Source organism: Octodon degus, unplaced genomic scaffold (genome assembly GCF_000260255.1).
Source record: "Octodon degus isolate 3935 unplaced genomic scaffold, OctDeg1.0 scaffold00049, whole genome shotgun sequence".
Lineage (NCBI taxonomy): Eukaryota > Metazoa > Chordata > Mammalia > Rodentia > Octodontidae > Octodon > Octodon degus.
This window is the reverse complement of record NW_004524625.1, coordinates 4,007,195-4,035,044: the sequence shown is the minus strand read 5'-3', so window position 1 is coordinate 4,035,044 and position 27,850 is coordinate 4,007,195. Positions and strand designations below refer to the sequence as shown.

At 46.7% G+C, this 27,850-nt stretch overlaps 2 protein-coding genes across 4 annotated transcripts in view; one reads left to right on the top strand and one right to left on the bottom strand.

The window, feature by feature from the left end:
* The window catches only part of Ints4 (integrator complex subunit 4), a 110,100-nt gene extending 96,737 nt beyond the window's left edge, over positions 1–13,363 (top strand). For both annotated transcript variants that reach the window (XM_004632533.2, XM_004632534.2), the window contains exons 19-23: positions 3,999–4,058; positions 5,850–6,009; positions 6,133–6,276; positions 9,606–9,726; positions 12,999–13,363. In XM_004632533.2, the coding sequence (XP_004632590.1) occupies positions 3,999–4,058; positions 5,850–6,009; positions 6,133–6,276; positions 9,606–9,726; positions 12,999–13,177 (664 nt within the window). In that variant the 3' untranslated portion in view covers positions 13,178–13,363. The remainder of the gene's footprint in view (positions 1–3,998; positions 4,059–5,849; positions 6,010–6,132; positions 6,277–9,605; positions 9,727–12,998) is intronic.
* A 6,319-nt stretch (positions 13,364–19,682) lies between these two features.
* Positions 19,683–27,850, bottom strand: part of Aamdc (adipogenesis associated Mth938 domain containing) — a 24,261-nt gene continuing 16,093 nt past the window's right edge. For both annotated transcript variants that reach the window (XM_023716738.1, XM_004632531.2), the window contains 2 exons: positions 22,590–22,685; positions 19,683–19,864 (listed from right to left, as the gene is read on the bottom strand). In XM_023716738.1, coding sequence (XP_023572506.1) covers positions 19,721–19,864; positions 22,590–22,685 — 240 coding nt within the window. In that variant the 3' untranslated portion in view covers positions 19,683–19,720. The remainder of the gene's footprint in view (positions 19,865–22,589; positions 22,686–27,850) is intronic.

Below are 27,850 nucleotides of genomic sequence, written 5' to 3'. Positions count from 1 at the left end.
GTACAGGGTCTCTCTACACAGTTGAGACTCATAGTGATGCTCCTGTTGCAGCCTCCCCAGTTCTGGGATTATAGTTGTGTGCTACCACCACCAATTTCAGGCCAGCACAGAGCCCCAGTACAGCATGTGGTACCGGTGATCAAACCAGGTCCTTGTGCTTGGCAGGCTGGTGCTTAGACCACCAGGCTATCTCCCCAGCCCTGCCATTCTCATTTGAATATACTCTTCCTGCTTCCTTGTATCCATCCTCTAGTTTGTTCCTTATTTATCCTTTGGGTTTCTCACACAAGAGAATCAGTGTGGTATTTAGACTTGTAAGTTATCATTCAGAGCTGAAAGAAATGACAGGAAGACTGGATTAATATAGCCTCAGAGATCTCACTGAGTTTACTCTGAGTGAGTCCTGGGCCACTTCTCACGTTTCGTGAGGGCTACAGACAGGCTAAGGAATGTGAGTAACTAATTTGGTGTAAGCAAGCTGCTGTTTACATCCTCCTTCTGCATTCACCAAGCTCTTCATATCACTAGTTGGTAACTTCCCAGGACAAGGAACAAAGGACAGACTGGCGGCCACCAGGAAGCTGTTGCTTTGTCTCCAGCTTGCCGATATTGCAAGGGGCCCGTGCTCCCTCAGGACAGTGAGCGTCTGATTCACATCACTACACATCTGTGTCTGATTTATTTCACTTAAAATTATGGCCTAAATGTGCATCCATTTACCTAAAAATGACTCAAGTTTGTCCTTTATGGAAGTTTAGTACTTGGCTGTGTATCAACACCATTGTCCTTACCCTTTCGCTGGTTGCTGGGCCTGTGGGCTGCTTTCAAGATCTAGCTACTAGAAGTCGCGCTGCTGTGCACATGGGCGCACTCACTTCTTGCGCTCTGGTGCTTGTGACATGTTCAGGGAGGTCCCTAGAAGCAGCACAGCTGGGTCAGATGGAACCTGTGGTTCTTATTTTTTGAAGAATTTCCGTACTGGTTTCCATATTGGTTGTGCCAATCTGCACTCCCACCAGCAATGCTTTCCCCCCACCCCCAGCCCTGGTCAGCATTTGTTATTGATTTCTTGAAAATAGCCATTCTTTCTGGGGTGAGATGGACTCTCAGTGTTGTTTTAATTTGCATCTCTCTAATGACCAGTGGTGTTCAATATTATTTTCATATATTTATTTGCTGTTCATACTTCTTCATCTGAGAAGTATATATTTCATTTGACTACTTTTTGATTGAGTCTTTGAATTTGGGAGGCCTGATTTTTTTTTTTTTTTTTTTAAATTATACTAGATATTAGTCCATTGAGGAGTAGCTGGTAAAAAGTTGTTCCTATTTTGGCAGTTGTCTCTTTACTCTGTTGTTGTTGTTTTTTTTTTTTTTCCCCCTATGCGTTTTGTTTTTCTACTCTATATTCTGAATAAATTCCTCAATATATTTAATACTCTGAGTTTAATTTAATTTGTTGTTTTGCTTTTAATTGTTCATTCCACTTTTCATTAACTGTTAAGCTTGATTTCAGTATTTTTAATTTCCATGTGTGCTTTTTTTTTCCTAACATTTCTCTTTATTAATATAATATCTGGGCTGGTGAGATGGCTCAGTGGTCTAAAGCACCTACTTAGAACAAGCTTAGCAAAGGACAGGGACTGCGGTTCAATCCCCCAGCACCACATGCCAGCCAGCCCGCCCCCTGGTGGGCTGACCTGGCCACACACACACACACACACACACACAAATAAATAAATAAATAAAATTTAAAAAAATATATAATATCCTTTCAAATCTCATAACTCTTACTGGCATTACTTATTAGAAATGTATTTATAATTTATTTAGTTGTTTATGTATTACAGTACTGGGGATTGAACCCAGATAGATGGGATTATAGGATGTACCACTGCATCCAGTTTAGAATATTTTTTAAGGGTGGGCCAAACAGCTCATCAGATTAAAGTGCCTGCAAGCAGGTGCAGGGGCTGGGGCTTCGATTCTGGAGCCTGGTGTGCTGGCCTGGCCCCCGGGGCCCGCTGAGACAGCAATTGAGACTGGGCGTGGTGGCACACACCTGTAACCCCAGCTCTTGGGAGGCTGTAAACAGGCAGATCACTATGAGTCCAATCTAGTAGTGAGACCCTGAATACCCTGAAGATCCTTCCCTAAAATACACACACACACACACACACACACACACACACACAAAAGAATGTATTTTTAAAAGCTTCCTGTGCTTCTTGCCTTGCCTTTATCATACTGAGGGCTACATGATCTCCTTCATAGCCCCTGATTTTCTTTTCTAATGCTTAATTTGTGGCTATTGTCTTTGCATAATTAGAAATGAAAACCTAGACTGGTTTCAGTTTGTAATTGGTGTTGGTTTCCTAACCATTGTATGTCAGTGTTTGATGTCACCTATGAGCATCACTCATTACTTTCTTTACTTTAAGGAAAAAATGGGGATTCTTATGGCTGGCCTTGCACTTCATGCTGTAGTTGAGCTGCTGCTGCTTTTAGGGGTTTGCAGAAGCTCTCCAAGGTGGGGCTTTATAAGCAGGCGGCAAATGTCATTGTTAACCCAATTGCTTGCTTTTGTGGCCTTGCTTGGCTGGAATTCTCCCTTCTAACCTTCTCATTCCTGTTGTTTTTGGTAGATTAATCTTACGATCACCTTTCAGTTCCCTTTTTGGTACTGGGTCACTTAAGAAAATTTCCAGTGCATCCTCTTTTGGGGACAACAGTTCACATGAATGTCGCTTGTAGAGTAGGTTTCCACCTGCTGTGTTCTTTTCATTTATTAATTCAGCTAATATTTACTAAAATTGATAGTGCCAGGAAACATGAAGAATACAAAGTTCCTACTCTCATTCAGTGTACATGTTAGTAAAAGCTAAAATAGGTTAAGAACCTTGATACTATTTACTTACATATTTTATGTAAAAATAGTTTTTGTTTTTACATGACTAGGACTTAATAACTCCAAAGAGTAATACATTAATGAAAATAGATGCAGAAATTACCTATGATAAATAAAAAAAGAAAACGCACAAAGCTAGAGACATGGCCCCAAATGCTCTGTGGATAGCTGAGTATATATCCTCACTAAAAGAACACCTTGGCAGGTCCATTCCCTGGAACCCTGATGGTGCCCACTATGTGAACTGGGCACACTGCTATAGAAAACATCATTTCTGACTAAATTGCATCTAGACTGAAGGAAGTTTAAGGAAATTAAAGCTTTCTGATATAAATGCCATCGTTTTGGGCTTCATGAGTGCAGTGACTTGGAAACTGGAGGTGTCCACTGTGAGGACCCGAAGCGCTGTGCCGCATCACCACCTATGGGAGGTGAGGCTTTGGAGCTAGAGTGGCACCCATGCTTGCTTGATGCGTGTCTCATTGCCTGTCTCTGAGCTGTCAGCTACCTGGTCAGAGCTTGAGATAGCGCTGGAGACTGCTGCGAGGACTTATGCAGAAAGGGGACTTGGTGCTGAGCTCCTCAGTGAGTCAGTGCTGAATGTAACTTGTGAAGGTCCTCAATTTTGAATTTTTTTGTATTTTTTAATTAAAAAGATATTTTACTTATTTATTTGGAACAGGGTCTTCTACACAGCTCAGACTTGTAGTGATCCTTCTGCCCCCACCAGCGCCAAAATGCCTGGTTTCAGTGGCTGACTTAGCAGGCCGGGGGTGGGCAGGCATGGCATGTAGTATGGGGGATTGAACCCCAGTCCTTGTGCTTGCCAGGCTGGCGCTCAGGCCATGGAGCTATCTCGCTGGCCCCTTGAATGTTTCTTGAGCATGAGGTGCACTGCAATGGCTTCATAAGGTCTTGGGATCCTGACAGCTGCTCCCTCGTGTCCATTATGGGCTCCCTGTTTCTCTGCGGTATCATTTTGTCATATATGCATTCTTTTCTGTAGGCTCAGGTAATTCTGGTCCTCACTCCTTAGTTCACAGGTTTCATAAGCAAGTTACTTATTTTATTTTGCATTTGTTTTCTACAGAGTTGACCCTTTGTTTGGAATGTGTGAAAAATTTTTACAGGAAGTAGACTTTTTTCAGAGGTAAGTATTAATAACCTTTTATTATCCAAGAATGACTTAGCAGGCACCAGGAGAGAGCGCAGGCCAGGTCACCTGGGTTAGCCTCGCAGCTGAATCTGCGTCGGCATCACTGTGCTCCAGTGCTCGAGGGTATATAAGTGCTTTTGGGTTTCAAAGCTAAGCATTCAACTGAATAGTAAAAACATTGAGAATTATGGTTTCACAACTCAGGTTGTCCTGAAAGACAAATTATTATCATGAAAACTTGTAGGCCTTTTTTGTTTTGGTTTGTTTTCTGAGACAGGGTCATGATGTAGTTGAGGCTGCCTTTGAACTGACTGTGTAGCTCAGCTGACATCAGACTCAGTGAGGGCTGGGCTCACAGGTGTGCACCACCCTGTCCTTAGCCCTTCAGTTGAAATACCACAACTTGTCAGATTTTCATCACTGTTCCTAAACGTGTATACACATCATTATCCCATAGCTCTGGGTGTGTTTTATTCTGTGGGATAAATGGTTTTTCAGAGTTCTATAGGAAATGAACCAACTAAAACGTGCAGTAGATTTGGAGTCGTGACAGTTCAAGTAGTTATCTGTGATGTGTTGGCAGTATAAGGTTTTTGGGTTTTTTTGGTCTTTTTGAGACAGGGTCTCGATGTACAGTTCAGGCTGGCCTTGAACTTGCTTTGTAGCCCAAGCGGTCCTAGAACTTCCAGCCATTCTTCTGCCTCAGGTTCCCAAGTGCTAGGATTACAGGTGTGCGGCACTGGGTCCAGCAGTATATGATCTTTTTTTTTTGCGGAACTGGGGATTGAACTCAGGGCCTTGCACTTACCAGGGAAGCATTTATTCCACTGAGCTGTGTCCCTGGCCCCAAGTTACTATCCTTTTTTTTTTTTTTTTTTTTTTAATATATGATCTTAAAGGACTTAATCATTTCTTCCACTTGTTTGCCACTGCCCTCATGAACATGACCGAACCGGAGGTTTTCGTCACCCTCTGTGTTTTCTCGCTTGGTGGTAGCCTCCTACAGGGCTTGGTTGCGGTGCCACTCTTGACCAGCAGAGGATGCTCTCTAGCAAAGGGCACCAGTCTCGCTTGGCCCTGTTATAGACTGGATTGAAACGTGAAATACGTTCCTTACTTTTAATTTTAGGTTCTTTAAAAGAGTTTACCTGTATGCATTTGGGCTGGAGAGGTTTTTTGGAAAAGTGACAGCTCTCAGTTGCTGACATTCCTCACTTGCTGTTAACCAGAAGTACATATTCTTTATTAATTTGACCTCTGAGACTGAGCAGGTATCGGTTCTGCAGTGAACTCCTTCTTACCGTCACCTTGCACAGAGCCCAGCACTGTGGGTCAGCCTGTGCCTGGAATAAGTTACTTACGTTCCCTGATCTCAGCGCACCACCATCCTCGCTGGACCTCAGTGTTCCCTTTGCTTGGATGGAAACTCCATTCAGAGAGTTCTCCTTCGCTTGCTATTCTGTGCCTCGTACCTAGAATAGTACGTGAGACTTGAGAGGTCATAAAAGCATAGTTGTTCGATGAATTAATCTCAAAGAGGAAAATAATTCTGTCCATATCCAGGGTTGCTTGGGAGGGTTAATAAGATCACTTAAACCACTTAAGCACACGTCGGGCCACATGGTTACTCAGTAAGTGATTCCTTTGATGCTCATGTCACTGCTTCATAATTTTCTGGGCGTTGGGTATCTCAGTCACGAGCCTTCCACGCCCCTCTTGCCTAGTGCATGGCCAGCGGTCAGGCTCCATTTGGGGGCCATCACGTGCTTCCGTTTGCTCTTTTAGGTGCTTCATTGCTGATTTACCCCAGTTGCAGGACAGCTTTGTGGACAAGCTCCTTGACCTCATGCCCCGCCTGATGACATCCAAACCTGCAGAAGTGGTCAAGATTCTGCAGACCATGCTGCGGCAGAGCGCCTTCCTGCACCTTCCCCTTCCAGAGCAGGTGAGGGCAGTGTCTGTGGAGCAGTGGGGTAGGCCCCACCTTGGGATGAGAGATTGAGGAGGAAGCGATGTTTGCTGCCCCCCTTTGCTCAGGGTTCGAATGTGTATATTTTCTTGTTTCCAGATCCACAAAGCCTCGGCCACCATCATTGAACCGGCAGGTGAATCGGACAACCCTCTGCGCTTCACGTCTGGGTTGGTGGTGGCTCTGGATGTGGATGCAACCCTGGAGCACGTGCAGGACCCTCAGAACACTGTGAAGGTCCAGGTGGGTGGAGCGGGAGTCCTAACAGCTCTTACCTGTGCTGTGTCCTGAGGCATCTCACTGCGGAACCCCGTCATCTCTGCCGAAGGGACTGAGGCTGGGAAGAGGAAAGCACAGCTCTACTGCTGAGCAGCTCTAGCTGAGGAGCAAGGATGACTGTAGGGGCCAGCGAGAGAGCTCGGGACTAAAGCGCCTGCTTAGGCAAAGCGCAGCGACCGGGGTGTGATCCCCGGTCTGAGTCCAATCTACGTAGTGAGACCCTGTAGCCCCTGTAGGCCCTATTCTAAATACATTTTTTTAAAAAAAATCAAAATTGTATTTGAGAAAGGGTCTTGCCAAGTTGCCCAGGCTGTCCTTGCATGTGTGATCCTCCTTCACCTCCTTTGTAGCAGCGTTTACAAGCTTTTGCCACCACATCCAGATAACTTGACCTTTTTTTTGAGACAAGGTCCTGCCATGTAGTTTAAGTTGCCTTTGAACGTGCAGTGACCCTCCTGCCTCAGCCTCTCTGGTGCTGGGGTTACAGGCTTGTGCCCTTATGCCTGGCATGACTTGGTCTGTTACTACAGAAAATCATAGTGAACCAGACTTTTCCAGGCCATAGCTGGGTCAACTAGGAAAAATAAATGTATGGATGGGAAAAAGAACTGACTGTGATTTTCTCAATCTAGCTAGATATATAAGAGGCCCACCAAAGGCGCAGTCAGTTCAGATCAGTAGCCTGCTGTTACATTCCACCCGTTGGGCCAGCCACACTGTTCAGTCGTATGTGTGTGCAGTGGTGGTTACTGTGTTGTGTGCGTGCTCATGACTACAGTTGTCAAGATAAGCACATCACAGTCTGGCCCTCAAGGTGCTCAGCTTTATTGGATGGTGGTTGTGGAGCGGAAGCTCCGATTAGTTGAGTATCGTAGTGGAGCTGAAGGACAGGCTTTGGGAGGACTCTGGTGCCTCGGTCAGGTCTGAAAGGAAGAGGAGGAAAGAAGGGAAAAGGAAGTATGCTAGATGTGCAAAAGCAGAGCTGTGAGCACGGGTGGTGAGTCCTGTGCAGGCAGAGGATGGAAGAATGGAGCAGCCAGGTGCGTAAGGCTGCCCATCAGGCCCTGAAGGTGGTCCTGGCTACGGTGACAGCACAGGAGCAAGCCTCAGCCCTCCCAGCAGGAGTTACTACAAATCATGAAAGTCCAGGGAGCTAAGTCTGAGCTAGCTGCGATGTTGTGCTGCAGCTCCTCCTGCACATACTTGGGTGTCCATGCTGGCTGCACTTTGAATTATTCAGAAACGTTAGAGTACAATGGTGCACACCTGTAATCCCAGCACTTGGGAGGCTGAGGCAGGAGGATCGCTGCAAGTTTGAGGCCAGCCTGGGCTACAGAGTAAGACTCAGTCTCAAAACAAAAAACCCCAGAATGATAACTATAACAGAAAATAAATAAAAAGTACTGATGAACAGGTTGCGTCTCATACCAGTTAAGTCATAGGTTTGAGCATTGTTTGTAAGAGCTCATAGGTCCTGATGGGCATTCGGCAACTCTGAACACCAATGTTTGACCCTTTCCCTGACAAGCAGTTCTCTGATGAGCTGACCGTCAGCGAGCCTGCAGGCAGACTGTGGCAGCTCATTGGCCAGCCTCTGCCCCTAGTGTCTGCTCTGCAGCACCTCTGTTCGTTGCTTCTACATGTGGGAGTGGGAGTCCGTGCCCATTTCAGGAAGCTCCAGGGCTCTGGGCAGTGCTGTCCAGCCCAGCCACATGCCTGAGCCCCTCACCTGTTCAGTGCTGGACTGCTGTGGTAAGCACGCCTCCTGCAGATGGTGCTGGTTTGGGAGATGCATGTGTGTTCTTCAGTTCTCCTCCAGGAGCCTCGGCCATACTTGTTAGCCTGTTGCGTTAGCCTACTGCCATGCGAGGCTTCACTGCAGGAGATGTGACTGGCTGTGGTGGCGCATGCCTGTGACACCAGCACACTGGGAGGCAGAGGCAGAATGATCACAAGCTCATGCCCACTCTGGGCCACTTAGTGACTTAGTGAGACCTTATTACAAGATAAAATACAAAAAGGGCTGAAGATGCAGCTTAGTGATAAGGCTGTGGTTCACTCGCCAAAAATTCAGGGAAAAAAGGAGAGAAAGAGACAGGTTTGTAATTTTTGTAGTTGTTCTGAAATTGAGAATATACTTTGTACTGGCCATTTTCTTCCCCTGATGTATGTGGGCTGCAGATTTCTTAGCTTCCTTCTTGGCAGCAGAAGAGGGAGAACAGCAGCCTCTTAGCACCGCCTCCCGGAGGGTCGCGCCGTTCAGCCCTGCGGTGCTGCTGAGATGCGGGGGAACACTGCTGTCTGTGTCTTTTCTTCTCCCGAGTCTGTCTCAGTGTAGGCCTCTGCCAGCCCTCCTTTCTGAGAAGCAAAGTCTGTGTACTCGTTTTTAAAGATGACAAAGATCTGGACACTAGCTTCTTCCAGCTATAGTTGCTTTGGGGCACACAACCTGTAGAAGAGTGGGGAGAAAGCTCATGAGGATGGCTGGGCATGCTGGCCTGTGAGGCTGAGCCAGGCGGGCAGGGCTGCTGTGCACTTTGCCGATTGCGTGTCCCTGCTGAGAGCCAGTTGTGGGGTTGTCCCAGTGACTCCCAGCCTGAGCACACAGTGTGAACTTGTCTCTTAATTTGAGGAACAAAGGAAGGAGCTGGGGACACCTGAGGAGAGATAAAAGATGATTCTGGGGCAAGCCTGCAAGTACAAGCCTCCCTGAATTTCGAAGCTGAAAGAACTGTAGCTGTCTACCACATCCTTGTCAGGATTTACATCCAGCATGTCCTGGCTGGGCCTGTGGTCAGCTTCAGCTGTTCCTCTCCATTCGTATTCTGGGTTGTGTCTTAGGCCCCCTGTACAAGGAGCAGGCAGTTGAGATGTGAGGCCAGGCCAGCACCTTCATTGAGTGCTCTAAGGAGAGAGACAGATAAATGTTTTCTTAGCTGTGTAAAGCCTAGTACAGAAAATTAAAAACCTTGTACAAAAATACTGTTGACTATATGCTGTCTGCGGATGGGTGCTGGGCCCCAATGTGTTTCAGAGCCAATGGGGGTCACTGGTGGGGTGTTTGGGTGGGTTTTCACAATCAGAATTATTTTTACCTCTCTGATAATTGTCAGGAATTGAGGAAATATTAGCTGCTTGTTTCTGGGGTAGAGTTTATAGGTGACTCTAATCATGGTGTCCTCTCAAGGAACAGCCTTTCATGAAGGTGGTATCATCTCTTTCCAGTTTGGGTTTCAGAACAGATGCCAGGATCAGTTTTCTTAGTTCTTCCATCCCTGCTCCCCACCTCTTAGGTGTTGTACCCGGATGGCCAGGCTCAGATGATCCATCCGAAGCCCGCAGACTTCCGGAACCCTGGTCCGGGGCGCCACCGGCTCATCACCCAGGTGTACCTCTCCCACACGGCCTGGACAGGTAAGGGGTCTGTGGCTGCGGTTGGCAAGAAGGGTGCTCCTGAGGGCGCATGCCCCCTTCTACACTTGCTTTTTTCAGTTTTTTTAAAAACACACACACATTTGAATCATGTGCGCTGAGTACTGAACTTGATTCTATAAGGATTTTGTGAGCTCCTCTGGGTACTTTTGGACTACTTTGCTGCACTGATTGCCTGAGGAAGAAGATTTTACAGACTGTAGGAGTGCAGACTCCTGCAAAGGCCCTGGCCCTGCAGGAGAGCGCTGGGTAGGTCATTCTGTTTTCTCATCTTCAAAATGGAGACGCTGGTTTCCCACCTATAAGTCAGTCACTTGTGAGGGCTACTTTTAAGTTTCATGTTTCTTCCCAAAGTTTTAACCAGAATAGTTCGGTGTGTTCCTTCACACAGCTAGCAACCCAGGAGGGCTGGGTGATGGGATAATGGGCAGTGAGAGGACACACCTAGAACAGCTGAGTAGAACCAGGCTAGTTTATAAAAAGAGAGGTTGTGCAGGTTTTTTTTTTTTTTTTTTTTTTCGGAACTGGGGATTGAACTCAGGTCCTTGCACTTGCCAGGTAAATGCTTATCCTACTGAGCCATCTCCCCAGGCCCTGGTATTTTGTTTTTAAAGTATGGTTAACCAATAAGATTACAAGTACAGTTGCTCAGGTAAATACGACGTTTGTTTCCATTTGGGCTGCTGTGAAGATTTTGTACACAAGTCTTTGGGGGAATCGTGCAGAAGATGGATTGCCAGGTCGTATGGTAAATGCGTGTTGAACCTATAGAAAACTTTTTTCCAGAGTAGTCCTATTTTGTGTTCTCACCAACAGTATATAAGCTTTGGTTGTCCATGACTTTGTTTTCCAGTACTGTCTTCTGCTTCATATACATTGCATTTTGTACAGATTGGAAGTTTAGTGGCAGCCCTATGTCAAACAAGTCTGTCAATGCAATTTTTCCAATACCTCTGATGATTGTTAGCAGTTTTTTGGGAATAAAATAATTTTTAATCAAGGTAAAAAAAATTGCTCAGGTAAAATTGATTAAATCCAGGACCAAATGGGGAAGTTAAACCCATAGCAAGTGGGTATCAATATAGAATAGGGACTTACCGCATAGGGGGCTGGGTTAGTGACAGTTCCAGGGTTCCTCAAGGTGATGGAGACCTATTTAGAATGTCAGTGGGGATGCTTATCTTTAGGGGAAGTATGCATTTGATCTTTTGTCTTGAGGTCTGGCCCACAGTGGGAGTGCCTACCTTCCCTACATTTACCAGGTATATGGCCTTCCATAGTGGCTCCTTCTGAGGGCCTGGCCCTGTCTGACTGCCTATAATGTTTCTAACTCAGCTGCCTGTAATGGGACAGAACTGCGTCTGGCTCCCAGGCTCCTCGCTGTTGTCTCCTGTGCTCCCTTCCGCCTGGGATAGGACTTGGGATGTATTCTCGTTTGGTGCTCTGCGTGTCGTGCTTCCCAACCCGGGTTGGGCCTGGAGTTGGTGGGGTCTCTTCCAGCCCTGCCCCCTTGCTCCTGTGCTTGGTGGGCTGCTGCCCTGTCAGAAGCTGAGTCTCATAGAAGAGCTTTCAAGTTCTGCCTTCCTTAATAGGTCCTAGGTTCTGAGGAAGCTATTTTGTGTTTTGCTGTGATCTTTCTGATCTTTCATATGGAAATGGAAGCGAGGGCCTCCTGTGATCCAGCACTTTGGGAGGTGGAGGCAGGAGGGTAACGTGTGCAAGCCAGGCCGGGACAGTTAGCACCTTAGTGAGACCCTCCCTCAGCCGTAAAGCTGAGCAGAGCTGGGCTGCAGCTGTGTGAAGGCTCTGGATTCAGGCCCCAGCACACCCCCTCTGCATACTCCAGAAGAAGAAACCAGGAGTGTGAACCTCTGAGCTTTTCCTAGGCATGATAGGCTGTGTGATCTGCCTCAGAGGGGCTGTTTCCATGTGTGTCCCTCCCCGTTCTCTTTTCCCCCTATGGCATTTGCTTAATTGTCTTTTTTTTTTTTTTTTTAAATTTTTATTCTTTTGACACTGGGTCTCACTATGCAGTTTGGATTTGTAGGGATACTCCTGTCTCAGCCTCCCCAGTGCTGGGATTACAGGTGTGCTCTGTCACAGCACGCCCAGGGACCCAGGGCTAGCATGGCATGGGGTACCCGGGATGGAACTTGGGATGTTTGGGCTTGCCAGGCAGGTACTTCGGCCTGAGCTATCTCCCCAGCCCCTTGAATTGCCATTCTTAACACCTTCTGATAAGGAAATGTAGTCCAGCCTGCCCTTTTCACTAGGCTTGGCTCTGTGAAAGCACTTGGGCTGTGGTATGGTGCCTGGGATGGGCCACAAGGGCAGGGTTGGTGTCCTGCGGGTTTGCCCGGACACCCTGTGTGATGTGGCCTGTGTGTGGAGGCTGAGCCTAAGGGTTTTGGCTTGGGCTCCCGCAGATCTCTCCATTCCCGCAGAGGATGCCCCTGGCCTGTGCGCTGACCCCCCAGGGGAGTCTGCAGGTGGCCAGGATCAGGCCTAGGGAGCATTGGAGATCCCAGCGTCCCTAACTGAACCACTGAGCCTGGGGCTTTTGGCTGGTACTCTTTCTGCTCTAGGCCTTAGGACTTGCCCTTGGGTTTCCTGAATCCCCCCTCCCCCACCCTTCAGTGTGGAAGCCACATGGTTAAAAGATCAGCTGCTTCACTTTGTGAACAGGTTCAGATTTTTGTCCCAGCTGTGGATGTGGGCCTTCACTTAGAACCTCTCTGTGCTGTAGGACATTTTTCAAGATAGTGAGAGTTGTTCTTTCACCATGTGGCCGGAGAACTCTTGGGGTTCCAGGTAGAGAGTACAAGCTCCCCAGTAGGTAGGGCCTACAACCCCTGCTAGCCGAAAGCTATTCTAGAAGCCTGAACTACTTATCTAGGCAAGAGGATAAGCCCAGGCACCTGTGGCTCTCCGTCCCGCCACTGGCTTCTGTTGAAGGAAGATGTTTAGTCCACCCTCAAATTGCTCTCAGATCCTCTCAGCAGCTTTGGCTTTGAGCTGCACAAAGCCCAGAGGCCCAGGGAGAAAAACGTCCGATCTGCAGGCGTGGGATCAGCCCCGCAGGCACGGCTGGGAAGGGGTTCTTTCTGTTGGGTACAGTCGGGAGGGATGTGGATAGATGAGAACATGTTCTTCAGCCCTCCTAGCTTCCATTTTTGGTGTTGCTTTTTCTCTGATGTTTCATCTCAGTCTTTAGCGATCACCCGGTCTCAGAGGATTTCTTCTGTCTTTTCCAGAACCATGCCAGGTGGAAGTGAGGCTGCTGCTGGCCTACAGCTCCACCGCTCGCATTCCGAAGTCCCCCTGGATCGAAGGCGGTGAGGGGCCACCCCAGGTGGACACCAGCATCGAGGGCGCCATTCCCTTCAGCAAGCCTGTGAAAGTGTACATAATGCCCAAGCCTGCACGGCGCTGAATCACGTGGTCCTCAGAGCCAGACTGAGAAGGCCCCACCTGGGTGTCAGTGAGCCAGGCGTGCGGGTCCAGGTGTACTCACTGCATAGCACACACATCAAAATGGTTTTGCACTAAAAAACCAAAAAAGGTTACTGTTTGTTTACCCCCCACACACACACTGCCAGTAATAAAGTTGAGAAAACACTGAACTCTGCTAGTTTCTAGTCCTTAAGAAATACATGTGGCTGTGACGTCAGCAGTTATTCCACATATGCACACATTTCAGTCTGAGATATAAAATGCAAATTTCTAGGCATTTCCAAAGAGCTGGTGGGGCCAGGGAGATGGCTCAGTGGAATAAGCGCTTCCCTGGCAAGCGCAAGGGCCTGAGTTCAATCCCCGGTTCTGCCAAAAAAAACCCCAAACAACCAAAGAGCTGGTTATTTGGGGTATAATCTTATTTTTTTTTTTTTCTACAGTTTTATTGATAAACATATAGCAATGAGACAGTTTCAAATCAAATCGGAAGTACAGTTTCAACAAATAATACACTGCATATATTATTCTTAGTGGTTAATTGCTGTACAAGATGCGGACTTGTGATATAATCTTATTTTTTAAAGTGGTAGTCTGTTTGCCTGGGCTAACCGGAAAGCCACTTTAGCAGTTGTAGTTTTTTACCACAGTTTCTGAAAGACCTGAGACACGTTCGTTGTTCAGGAGAGGCCTCTTCCCTCACTCAGTCTCTAGGTGGGCTAAGGAGTGACTGAACAGCTCGAGAATGAGTCATTTTCATCTCGAGAGGAATTTTTGATCTTGCCTGGCATTTCCTTAGGGTGCTTTTGCCTTTAATAAAATAGAAAGCCATAGTTTAGAAATCAGTACAGTGGGATAAAGTGGGATCCAGTCCTTTCCTGCTACATCTCTGCTGAGTTGGAGCTACATGTGCCAAGTGCAACAAAGTGCACCCCCTTTAGAGGGGTTAGCTGCAGCAAGCCTGTGCGGCATACTTTTCCTATTTAATCTCCACAACAGCCTAAAATGGCAGAGAGATTAGGTGTGTGGTCATGCCTGTATACATTTAATTCCCAGAAGAAGCCAGTTGTAAGCTACATGACCTCAAGGTAGACTACAGGTACTACGGTTTGAGTGTGTCTCCCAAGGTCATGTGTTGAGAACTTAATCCTGTGTGTGCATTAGCATTGGGAAGTGGGGTTCATAGGGGTGATGTGTCTTGAGGACTGTGCCTCCTGAATGGAGTCATGTCATTGGCGTGGAGAGTGTTACCACCAGAACAGGCTTGGTGTAAAAGCCAGATTGACTCCTTCTTGTGCCCTGTCTTACCCTCTCACTTTTCACCGTGGGATGACACAGCATGAAGATTCTCCCCAAGTGGTAGCCATGTTCCTGGACTTCAAGCCTCCAGAATTGTAAGCATAGACCGACTGACTGACTAACTGACCGTCTGTCTGTCTGTCTGTCTGTCTGTCTGTCTGTCTTTCTTTCATATTGGTACAATATCTACAGGGTCTCACTACATAGATTGGACTTGTAGCGATTCTCCTGTTTTCAGCCTCCCAGGCGCTGGGATGACAGGTGTGTGCCATCACGCCCAGTCTCAATCACCATCTCTGCGTGCCCCAAGAGCAGGGCTGGCTTGGCATGCTGGGGATCAAACCTGGGCTGTTGCGCTTTGCCTAAGCAGGCGCTTTGGTCCTCTGAGCTCTCTGGCCAGCTCAGCATAGATACTTCTGTTCATTATAAATTACCCACTCTGAGATATTCTGTTACAGTAGCAGAAAATGGCCCAAGACAGTGGTAGATATGATCTTTAGTTCTCTGTGCATGTTGCCTTATCTTCAAAATAAATAATATGTCAAGAGCTGTTGACCAGGGAGGATTACTTATAATGTGTGATAGAATCGGAGTCTGCAGTAGGCTTGATCATGTACTTGGAGAGGCCATGAAAACAATAGCAAGATTCTCCATTTGCTCACAGATGGAGCTAGACTTTAAATTCAGGCACGTCTTGCCTTTTAGTTTGATGTGCTTACTGTGTACCTGGCCATTTACACAGATCAACTCATTTAATCTGAATTCGGCCATCCTACGAGGCAGACACTTTCATTTTATAAATAAGACAGTTGAAGTGGAGGGAAATCACATATCCTGTCTTAGGTCATACAGGTTGAACCAAAGCAGGCGTGGCTCCAACTGGTTGTATGACCCTGTAGGGGTCGGGGCACATTTGCGACCCACGGCTGCCCGCTGAGCATGGCACGCTGGCACTGTCAAACACGGTCTTGGTGGACGTACTGGGAACTTCTCAGTGTCTCCTTTGGAAATCTCATTCCCACTTTCCCTCCTTTTATATGTGGGGAAAACAGGCTCTGTGGTTTTGTTTGTCTTCCAAAAGACAAAGCCAGGACTTTGTGCTCTCTGAAAATACAGAGGTGTTTTTTTCCTCTTTATTGTTTTGTTTTTTGCCAAATGTAGAAATATGTTAAGAAGTAGGTTTTGGCTTATAGCAGAATCAACTTGCTAAGCTGTGTGAGAACAGAACAAGTCATTGCAGCAGCTGTGGGACTCACCAGGCTGGATGTGTCGAGCAGAGGCTGAACAGGTACCTGACAGGTTGTTGCTGAGGGGTTTAGTTACCATGTATGGAGGTGGGCTAAACAGTTTAAATTCTTTGTACATGGAATTGCTTGCTTTGGCTATTACTAATTATTATTATTTAGAAATGGTCTCGCTGTGTAGTACACCCTTGCCTTAATCTCACTATGTGGCTCAGGCTGACTTTGAGCTTGTAGCAACCGTCCCATCTCGGCCTCCCAAGTACTGGGATTTCAGGCAAGCGCCTCCACGCCCAGTTTACATGAAGGTTTTAGGCTTAGTTTGTGCACCTAATCTTGTACTTTCTTGCTGATGTGAGAAAATGACCTTACATTAGATAGGCCTGCGAAAGAGAACGAAGAGTCTTCTGATGTGATGCCTGCCCGTTTGAGTGAGTGCATAAGCCAAGAGAGAGAGGCCTGAACCTAGGCCTCCCAGTTCCCCTTCCAGTGTGCTTTATGTAACAAAGGTCAGTTGTTCCTAGCAGGTGGTGTAGCACTCAGTGTTAGGGTTCATATCTAGGTGTCCCCCCCAAAGCCTCATGCAGTCATGGGGCTGCTTCTGGAGTCTGATTCTTAATCCAAAAATGGGATTATGGGTGAGTGCCCTGGGGCAGATACTCTGCATGACAAGGGGAGGAGGGGAGAGAGGCCGCTCCTTTTGTTCTTTCTCGCTCTTTGCTGCTGCCATGAACTGCTGCTCTTTGCCTTGTACCCCTCTGCTTTGGATGCCTTGGAGCCAGCTGAGTATGGACTGCAACCTCCACTAACTGTGAGCTAAATACACATTTCCTTCCTTCATTTTTGGCATCGAGTATTTGTCCCAGCAAAGAGAGAAGACTGAGACACCCAGCTAGCTGTCAGAGCACCAGAGGCCTTCCCCGTCCGCCCCTCACACAGCAGCCAGTAGGTCCTTTGGATTTTGCTTTTCCTTAAATGTCCCTGGAAGCAATCCTCACTTCCTCACTTCCGGATGCAGCCACCGCTTCTCAGGATGGCATTGGCTTCTTTCCTTGTCTCGGTCTTGCTTGAGTCAGCACAACTCTTGGTAGGGGATTCTAGGAATTCAAAAGAGCCTGGGAATTCAGGGTGAACATCAGAGTACCATGGCGTGCCTACAGAAGCAAGCCCTGAGACTCCTCTTTATGCACTGGCTTTTACACGGAGCTAAAAAAAAGCTTGTCTTAGGAGCCATTCAGGTTAGAGGAAAGAGGGCAGATTGAGGGTTGTGCTGCCTACAGATTGAATCAGGATTTTGATCAGTCGGGCCAGAGTATGTAGCTCAGTGGCACACTGCCTGCCTGATAGCACAAGGCCCTGAGTTCAGTTTCTGGTACAACAAAAAGAGGATTTTAATGATTAGTACATAGACTGAGTATATTGTCATATTGAAAAAATGACTTCATTCCAGGTTTTACATATTTCTAGTACTGACAAGATTTTGAAGGGGCCTGCAGAGATAGCTCAATGGTATGGTGACCTAGGCAAGTGCAAGGACCTGGGTTCGATCCCCAGTATCACATGGATGTTAGAACAGTTTTCTTCAATGCAAGACAGCAGCCGTCACACCCACACTCATTGACTTAGCACCCTCGGAGCTGGCTCACCTTGTACTTGACCCCCAAAAGGGAGAGCAGAGAAAGCAGCAGGGAAAGTAGTCTATAGAGAAAGTCTGAACTTCATCAGGTAGCCTTCCTGGCCCAATAGGGGCCTCTCTGAGCTCAGAGAACAGATGCAGAAAGGTCCTGTCATCTGGCAGATGTAATAAGAGCCTCAGGTCCTATGCTGCCTGGCAGGTCTGCGAGACACTCACTCCTAGGGCTTCAGGAGCCAGAGGGGCACAGCTGAAAGTGCCCATAGCTCAGTGGAGTCCGAGAGTACTTGCCCCGTTCTCATTCTCTTGGTTCATTTCTTCTTGCCAAGCCACATGTAACTTGCTCGGCAGTCTGGATGGACTCCTAGTCGGACCATGTGGCCCGCTAGGGGAGCTGCCGTGCGCAGGGCTGAGGTAGAGCACTTCTCGTTAATTATGGATTGCTGGACAGCATCTTTGGTAAGCCTCTAGTTAAAGTTGCTGCCAGGTCAAGTTTTCTTCTGTAAGTTAGTGGGTCCTTAGCCTAAGTGTCACCTCCTGGGCGATGTCCTAATTTTCTTTCCATCCTAGTGAGATAAATTAATGTGTGTGTGTGTTAGAGAGACAGACAGACAGACAGACAGACATTACAGGATCTTGTAACTGTTCTAATATTAACACTATCATTATTGTCTTGCACGTAACTCCTGAAGTCAGTACTGTAACTTTACCAGTCAGGGTCTGGTAACAACTGGTTATATGAAGTTAGTAATAATGTTCAGTAACTGCCCTGGAAAGAGAATTGCTAAATGAGGTAGTTTCTTTGGGCTCCAAAGTTCTCTGTCTTCATGAAATAGTAAGTTGCTATGTTAGCAACCATAAAATGAAACTAGTCAGTTTACACAGAAGTTCCATTAAAGGGAAGTAACGACAGCAGTGGAGTCCTTCCTGCAGGCCAGGCAGTGAGCCGAGGCTCAGTGGATGACTGCGTTTACTGCCTATGGAGATGCCAGGCACAAATGTTTTCCCTGAGAGATGAGAACTAGAAACTCAGAGACATCAAATAAATGCCCAACTGGTGAGTAGCAGAAATGTAGGTCAAAATAAAGGCTATTCAGCACCACAGTCCATGCCTGTAGATTTTGCTTTTCTTTTCTTTTTTTTTTTTGGTACTAGGGAATCACACTCAGGACCTTGCACTTGCCAGGAACGTGCTTATGCCACTGAGCTAAATCCCTAGTTTTGTTTGACAGGGTCTTTATACTTTTGGCTGGCCTTGAAGTCAGTGTAGCCCAGCCTGGCCTTGAAGTGGTGATCCTCCTGCTTCAGCCTGGAGCCCTGGGGTTACAGGCGTGGGCCATTTGCACAGTGCATGGCCTTTAAAGGAGAAAAATACCTGAAATAGGTGGTGCTGCTGATTTTAGTTCTAGTCTGTTCTAAGGTTTTACGAAGTACACTTGAGTATTTAGTAAAACAGACTGGGCCAGTAGGGACCTTACAGAGCACACTTTACCACTACTGCCACTTTATCCAGGGTTCTGTTCTAACCACGTTATCTGAAATAGTCTTATGATAATAGGCTTCTTATTCCACTTTGTTTTTCATAATTTATTTTAAATATTGTGTTTATTTTCTCCACTAGAAAGTAAACTACGGGGCCGGGGTGATGGCTCAGTGGAATAAGCACTTCCCTGGCAAGCGCAAGGGCCTGAGTTCAATCCCCGGTTCCGCAAAAAAAAAAAAGAAAGTAAATTACATGAAAAGGCTTTTTGTCAGTGGCAGGGTTTCCAGAGCTTATCACAGTGCCTGACATATAAAGTGCTTAAGAAATATGACTTGGGTTGATGGCTAAACATTCTAAAGCAACAAGTGAGGGCTGGCCAGATAGCTCAGTGCACTACAGCACCTGCTTAGGCAGACTCAGGGACTGGGGTTTGATCCCAGCCTGCCATGCTGGTCCCGCCCCCAGGGCACGCTGAGCCGAGGAATGAGACTGGGCATGGTAGTGCAGGCCTGCAATCCCAGTGCTTAAGAGGCTGAAAACAGGAGGATCACTATGAGTCAGATCTGTGTAGTGAGACCCTGCACTAAATATATAAGAAAAAAGCACCAAGTGGTTGTAATGTGTTGAAAATTTTTACTTCCACCACATAGCTGAACCTAACACTGCATTACTCAAATTCAGTAAACACAGCTTGTCATTTTGATATTCAGCAACCTCAAGGACAGGGACTAGCTTAGCTGTCCATGTATTTAAGTTGCCTGCACAGGAATTGGCTGGTGTTCAGAAGTGCGCAGAAGGCTCACGAGAAACTAGGAAGAGAAACAGTCCCAGGCATCATGCTTAGTGGTTTATTCTCCAATCATGGCTCCATCAGCAAGTGGAGTGGAAGACGCCACCCACCCTGACCCCACGTGTCACCAAGGTGTTGTATTCCTTCACTGCCTGCTCTGTCTGGAGGACTCGCACGTCGTCAACACCTTGTTTCCTGAGGTACTCCACAGTGGACGGAGGCACCTGGGGAGGAAGGAGAGTGTAAGCAGGGCAAGGTGCCGGAGCTTGCTTTCCTGCCATGGGGAATTAGGACAGTGACACGTGTCTCCCCTCAGTCACCCGAGTCTCACTAGCCCAGAATGTGGCGGTGTGCCTCAGTAAATGGGAGGCCTCAGGGCCAGCGGTGGAGTTCAGGGGTAGGTATGTGTGCGCTCTGGATGGAGGCCCTGAGTTTAATCCCTAGCACCACAAAAGTTGCTTGTGAAATAAAAATGAGAAGAGCATGGCTCTTGCATTCTGGAACTTAGATCCTTACTAGCAGTGCGACCTTGGGTAAGTGCATTAGATTCTTAGGCCCTTCCTTCCACAGCTCTAAATTCGGGAGACTAACAGCTAGTTCCCAGCACTGGAGTAAGAACATGCTAAGGGAAGGTGTGAAAACATCTAGCACACTGTAGAACCCAAACTATGTATGTCATAAAAGTCTTGAGTTGAGTTTAAATTTCACCTTTGCCACTTTCAACCAAAAGCTTAGTTACTGAAAGTGTCTTGGTCCTAATTTCCTCATGTGTAGAGATAAAAACCCTCCCATCACAGCTGGTGTGGGGATGGCACTGACTTATGTACTGCGGCGCAGAAAGGCCGTGCTCAACCACCTGTGAAAAGCCCACAGAAATCACTTTTGGTTGGCAGTATGTATTCTGGGAAACTGTCTAGTTTTTTATTATCTATGAATGGGTGATACTTGTGTGCCTTATCTCACTGTCCTTAGAGCCAATAATAGTGTCTGACCTGTAGAAAATGCCTAATATGTATTTGTAAGTTAATATAGAAGATATTCTCACGATTGGTAGCAGTTATTGGATGATATAATCTGCTCTGGCTTGTTCTGAAATTTTTTTTTTAATATTTATTTATTTATTTATTTATTTATTTATTTATTTAGTGTGTGTGGCCAGTTCAGCCCACCAGGGGGCGGGGCTGGCTGGCATGTGGTGCTGGGGGATTGAACCGTGGTCCCTGTGCTTTGCTTAGCTTAGCTTGTTCTAAGTAGGTGCTTTAGACCACTGAGCCATCTCACCAGCCCCTTGTTCTGAATTTTTTATAAAGTTAGATTGTGCTGACTCAGAAAGGGGTGAGTAGCCAGGGGAGATGGCTCAGTGGAATAAGCACTTCCCTGGCAAATGCAAGGGCCTGAGTTCAATCCCCAGTTCCGCAAAAAAAAAAAAAAAAAAAGGTGAATAAAATATTTTACTATGCCACTTAATACTTTTCCATACATACAAAAATTTGTGAAAGAAGCCTTATGCATAGAAATTACTGTAATGGGAAAGACTAGTTTAAATTTAAAAATTAAATTAATAAAAGTCCCTTTCATTGGTATGCAAGAGGACTGATTACAGCAAGAGGTGGCTCTCCCATACTGACCCAGAGGGCTACCCATAACCTCTTGGGAAGGAGGTTACAGGGCCACAGTTACAGTGTGATCTTCTCCATGTATGGTTGTCAAATGCAGATCTGGACAGAGAGCACTGGAGAGGTATGTACTGTATGTAGACTGGCCTTTTAAAATTGACACTGGGCATGAAATCTTTGATTCATCGTGTTTGCAGCAGGATGGATACATCTGTGGGCGGGTGGCACAGGGACCAGCTGCTGAAGTCTTTCACATACCTTTGCTCTCTGCTTTCCCAACATCCCTTAGTCCCCTCCATTTCTGCAAAATCTTGAATTAATTTTTACTTTAGTTTTTAGATAGGGCCTTGCTGTTCAATGCCGCTAGCCTTGAACCTGCTTGCGTAGCCCCAGCTGGCTCACAGCAGTCCTCCGGCCTCAGCCCCCCAAGCGCCTGGATTGCAGGCCAGTATTCGTATGTTTGCAGCGCGTGGTGTTCGCTTGCCTTGTGTGCGGCTGCTGCACGCACACAGCCTCCTTTACGCCATCCTTCATCCCTCTCCCTTCCATCTCCTGATCCTCCTCCCCACTGAGAACAACCCATCTCCCTGCTGTTATTACCTATATTTATTTTCTCCTTATAATTTGGGACTGTCGTGCTATTTACTTCGTTTAGTAGGGTCCCAAAGTGTATCCTTTTCCTACAAATAGTTCAAGCTTCATTTCATGGCACAGTAGCACTCAATTGTGTATATATAGCATTTTTTTTTAAATCCATTCATGGGTTGAAGGGTAGCTTCCAAGATTTAGCTGTTAAGAACTGTGCTGCTATAAACATGGGCCTGTATGTGGCCCTCTAATATGATGTCCTTAACTCTCTGGGATAGTATTTAGGAGGGAATAACTGGGTCAAATGGAATAGGTATTACTTAAGTGAAATACAAAAATCAGTTTTTCCTGAAATAGGTAAAAAGCATAACCTGAATGTGTCCAAGAAGAAAAGTATTATAAAATGTGAAGCAGTACTAAAACGTGAAGGGTCAAACACTGGATGTTGTCAGTGACTGCACGTAAGGGATTTCTCACAGCATCTCAGGGTAAGTGCGTGCTGTGGGGGTGCAGAGACAGTGACAGAATCACCTAAGAACACAGTGCTAGGATGTCTCTGTGGTCAGCAACATATGACTGTATTGGTGCTCGTCGAACTCGACAGCTTCGGGGTTGTACTTCTGAGAAACAGCTAAACAGTCTCAGCCATGTGACCGTGATGACATCTAAGGAGGACGTGTCTATAGAGGGAAAGGTCCAAGAGACTGCTGCTGTTGTCAGGAATGCTGTGCACACCAGCACCTACCTTCAAGGCCTCGTTCATCCCGCGGCCAATCACAAGGGTCTGCACACCCTTCTCCACAACCTCCTTAACATCTGCAGGCTGCACACCAGGAGAATGCTGGAGGTGAAATAAGAAAGCAGAAAGGTGCTAAGCCTGTGCAACAGGCATTCCCGCCTGTGTTCTGGGGATGGAACCCAGGGCCTCAGTGCATGCTGGGAAGTGCTCTACCACTGGAGGTGGAGGTGGATCCCCTGCCCTTGTATATTTTGAGCGGGTCTTGCTAAACTGCGCCAGTTGGCCTAGAATTCAGTCCTCCTGCCCAGCTTCTGAGCAGCTGGGATTGCACAGGTGCACTGCAGTGCCTGGCTGCACTCATACAGGGCTGAGTGATTCATTCCCTTGTTCACCGAAGAAGCGTGTCCTGAGGCTGACTTTGTGCCAAGCATCTGAGTCCTGACAATGAAAGAGAAGACAGCGCTTCCTTACAGAGCTCCAAGTCTAGAGAAAAAAGACTAAAAGGAAATTTCTGTAATTGTACAAGTGGTACAGGAAATACGTTCAGAGTAGTATGAAAATATATATAGGGGCTGGTGAGATGGCTCAGTGGTCTAAGGCACCTACTTAGAACAAGCTAAGCTAAGCAAAACACAGAGACCGCGGTTCAATCCCCCAGCACCACATGCCAGCCAGCCCCGCCCCCTGGTGGGCTGAGCTGGCCACACACACACTAAATAAATAAATAAATATTAAAAAAAAAAAGAAAGAAAATATATATAAAGTGGGTGTGGTGGTGCACGGCTATAATACTAGCACTTGGGAGGCTGAGGCAGGAGGATCGCTGCAAGTCTGATGCTGGCCTGGACTACATAGTGAAGTCAAGGCCAGCCTGGACAATGTAGCAGGGCCCTGTCTCAAAAAATAGAACAGAACAGAAACACACCCAAGAATACAGAGAAGGAACATCTAATTCATACGTGGGAGGTCAGGCCAGGTGGTCAGGGAAGGAGACATTTAACATGAGAGACTCCGGAGACAAGCAGGATAGCCGAGCTTAGGGAAATCAGGGAAGCAAGGCTTTCCACACACACGGAATAACAAACATGAAGGCTGAGGAGAGAGAAAAAGCCTCGTGAACTATAGGTAGTTTAGCACAATTCAACGGTAGATGGTCAGAGGTGCAATGAAAATAGGGCTTTTGTGGACTGTGCCAAAATTGAGACCTTAAAAATGTTAGCACCGGAGAGGCAGGACAGGTATGAAACTCTGCCACAATCTCTACACTTTTCCTTTTCCACTGAAGTACAGGTCATTGTTTTTGTCCTTTTGAGACAGGGTCTCCCTATGCAGTTCAGGCTGGCTTTGAGCTCACTTTAGCCCAGGCTGGTCTCAAACTCACAACGATCCTCCTGCCTCAGCCTCCTGAGTGCTGGGATTGCAGCCTTGTGCCACCACACCTGGCTCAGGTCATTGGTTTTTATCCCGTGGTGGACCTGTCTGTACTTAAATCTAATGCCCAGAGGAGGGGCTTTCTTTATCCACACATACTCGTGTAGAAGAGAGCTAAAGGCTGAGAGAAGAGACAAGGGAATATTGAAAAACTAACTGATAAACCAAAAGGCAGAACCAAGTAATACGGAAGGAAGCCAGGCACATAGGCAGATGCCTGTCATCTCAGCTCTCCAGGAAATGGGAGTCGGATCACCTAAGCACACATTCCCAGCCTGCCTGGGTAACGTGGATGCTGTCTTAAAAATGGAAAGCAAACTATACTAAAAGAAAGTAGAAGATAATAATGATGAATAGAAAATACAATATAGGAAATCAAGACAACCTTAAGTTTGTTCATTGAATAGAAAATTGAATAGTCCTATATTAGTTAGAAACTGGATCTATAATTAAAACCTTTATAGGGAGAAAAATGGTCTAGGCACAAATGATTTCTCTGGTTAAGTTCTTAATTTTTTTTTTTTTTTTTACTAGGAACCTAAATCTGCACCTTGTGCTTGCCAGGTAGGTACTTGTGCCACTGAACTTTATCCCTGGCCCAAGTTCTTAAATACTTAATGAAAATGTCCAGCAAAATAATAGCAAATCCAAAGTTGGTTCAGCGCTCAAATCATTAAGCAGCTATGTGTGGCTGTGTGTATCTGTAATCCTAGAGTTGTGGGAGGTTGGGGAGGAGCCAAATTCAAGCCCAGCTCGGGCAACTCAGCTACTTGGGGCCTGTCTCAACATGGAAGAAGGGCTGCAGGTGGAGTGTGGAGGCCCTGGGCTCAACTCCCTGTATTGAGCCCCCTCCCCAGGTTGTTCATTACAGAATAAAGAAACGGGGGGGGGGGGACTGCTCATGCAAACACAACCAGGCACAGGACACCATGGTTGGATCCTCACCTCCACCTGCCTTAGCAGACCTGCCCTTAAGGCAGCTTGAACCAGCGCCCCCCCCAAAAAAAATATATATATCCTATAAAGAAAAGTGGGCCAGGTGTAGCGCAGAGGTGCGCCGAGCAGGCTGAAGTCCAGGCACCCCTAAAGGAAGAAAACCTGTGATTGTCTCAAATGATGGAGCAAAAGCACTGACAAAGCTCACCACCACCTGATGGCCTCTATAAACTCCCAGCAAACTGGACAGGTGCCTTTGGCCCTGGGGTGCAGACCCTGTAGAAAAACCTAAAGCTAAACATGGACTGTAGTATTGAAATACTACCAGTTTGCCCCAAATATTGATCCTAGTGGGTATTAGGTAGATACTCCATCATTTCGTTAACCTGGGCATTCTTCCCTGCTCACTCCCATCAGCCCTTTCAGACTGTCCCATACAAAACTACTTGAGCCCTCATTCTCCAAAGTGGCGCCAGAATGATCCTTTTGAAGCACAGATCTGCTCATCCACCCTCTGCTGAACAGCATCAAACAGCTTCTCTGTCCCCTTTTAGGAGACTCCTTAATATGGCCTCTTCAGGCCACAGCCGCAGGTCCTATGCCTTCCTCTGGCTCTGTGCTCCAGCCAAAATGGTCTCAAGTTCTACCAAGCACAGACTTCCTGAGCACTGCAGAGGTCAGCGTGTGAATTGCACAAAATGCCTGTATACCCAGTATCTAACAAAGGATTCAGAATATACAAAGATCGCTTAAGCAACAGTAACATCCAGTGACAGATTGCCGGAACACTGTATTATTAAGCAGATGTACTGATGGCCAGTACACACACAGACTGGCAGGTCACTACGGAGATATATACTAACAGCAGTGAGACCGCAAATGCTGGAGAGGCTATCGGGCAGCTCTCACCTCATGCACTGCCAGTGGGAATGCAAAGCACAAAGCTACGCTGGAAGAGTTTGGCAGCTTCTCGCCAAGTTAAACATATACTTATGCAACTCAGCAGTCACACCTCTTGGGTATTTAGCCTAGAGAAATGAAAACTCGAGCTCACACAAAAACTTGTATGCGAATGTTCGTAACAGCTTTATTTCTGGTAGCCTAAGTTTCATTTGTAGCAGCCAAAAGTAAACAACTGAAATGTTCATTAACTGGCAAGTAGACCCACTGTACAATTCAAAATAATGGCATATTACTCATCAATTTAAAAAAAATGGCATACATGGCAACATGGATGAATTTAGAGTTCCATGTGAAATAAGCCCAGAAAGACTACATACCATATTACTTCATTAGTAGGACAAATTTTAGTAAGATGTTTATATCAGCAGTATCAATCATGATTTTGATCATTGTATTATTACATAACAAAATGCCCTTGTTTTCTTAGGAGAACAGGTATTTAAGAGGAAAGGGAGGGCTGGTGAGATGGCTCAGTGGTCTAAAGCACCTACTTAGAAAAAGCTTAGCAAAGCACAGGGACCACGGTTCAATCCCCCAGCACCACATGCCAGCCAGCCCCACCCCCTGGTGGGCTGAGTTGGCCACACACACACACACACACACACACACACACACAATATAAATAAATAAAATAAAATAAAAAAAAAGAGGAAAGGGAGTCTAAGCCCATAGTGGTGGTGTACACCTGTAACCCCAGCACTCGAAGGCTGAGGCAGGAGGATGCCGGTGGTGTACACCTGTAACCCCAGCATTCGAAGGCTGAGGCAGGAGGATGCCAAGAGGTGAGGCCAGTCTAAACCCCAAGACCCTGTCTCAACAACAGAACACAGGGGTATAGCAGCTTCAACATAAAATATGACAATGTTAACCTTTGGGTTTGAGAGAAAGACACATCAGAATTTGCTGATTCTTGTAACTCTACACATCTAAAATTGTTTGAAAGTGACACGTAGGTGTTTTCAAGGGTATAGTAGTGGGCTGGTGAGACGGCTCAGTGGTCTAAAGCACCTACTTAGAACAAGCTTAGCAAAGCACAGGGACCGCGGTTCAATCCCCCAGCACCACATGCTAGCCAGCCCCGCCCCCTGGTGGGCTGAGCTGGCCCCCCCCCACACAAATAAAAAATGAGAAATATGGACTTTAAAAAAAAAAAAAAGTATAGTAGTGCTGGGGACCCAGCTCCGTGACACAGCACCTGCCTGGCAAGCGTGCAGTCCTGAATTCAATGCCTGGTACCAAAAAAAAAAAAAAAAAAAGTGTAGATTAGCAGGAAAAGCCCTAGACAGACACATAACATGCCTGTTTGTTCTGCTGATTTCACCAACGCCCCAGAGCTGCCCAGAAGCCACCAGGCGCTGTATGCTGGAAGCTGCGCACACCTCCCTAAGCTTCCCCGCAGGTAGCAAACTACACTGCATTCACTTCAGGTCCACAGCTGCATAGAGCCACAGTGCTGTCATTTCTCCCTTCTAGATCCGGGCTTACACAAGGATGGCTGGGTGTGCTCTCATCCAAGGGCCATCAGTGCTGCAGCCTGCTTAGCAGAGCACCAGGCCAGGGGCAGCCCAGGAGCAGCCTCCTCCTGTCTCCGGGCACAGCCAGGCCCAGGCGCCTGAGGATTCCGCTTTCCCTGTCCATCAAAAGATTGGAGGAGATTAAGGGAACTGAGATTGTTTTTTGTTTTAAGTTGAGAAGGATTTTTTTTTGGCTAGCTCAGGCTGCCTGAAGGGCTGGGCTGATACGGCAGGTGGAGCTGGGAATCGAACCCCGGTATCCTATGCCTGTGTTTGCATGAGCAGGCACTTAAACGACTGAGCTAACCAGCAGCCCCCGAGATTGTTTTTTTAACAATTATTTAACCTTGCAATTTTAAAAGGCTTTAGACAAAATGAGATATATTTTCATAGAGACTTTAAGAGGATTAGACACCCTTTTAT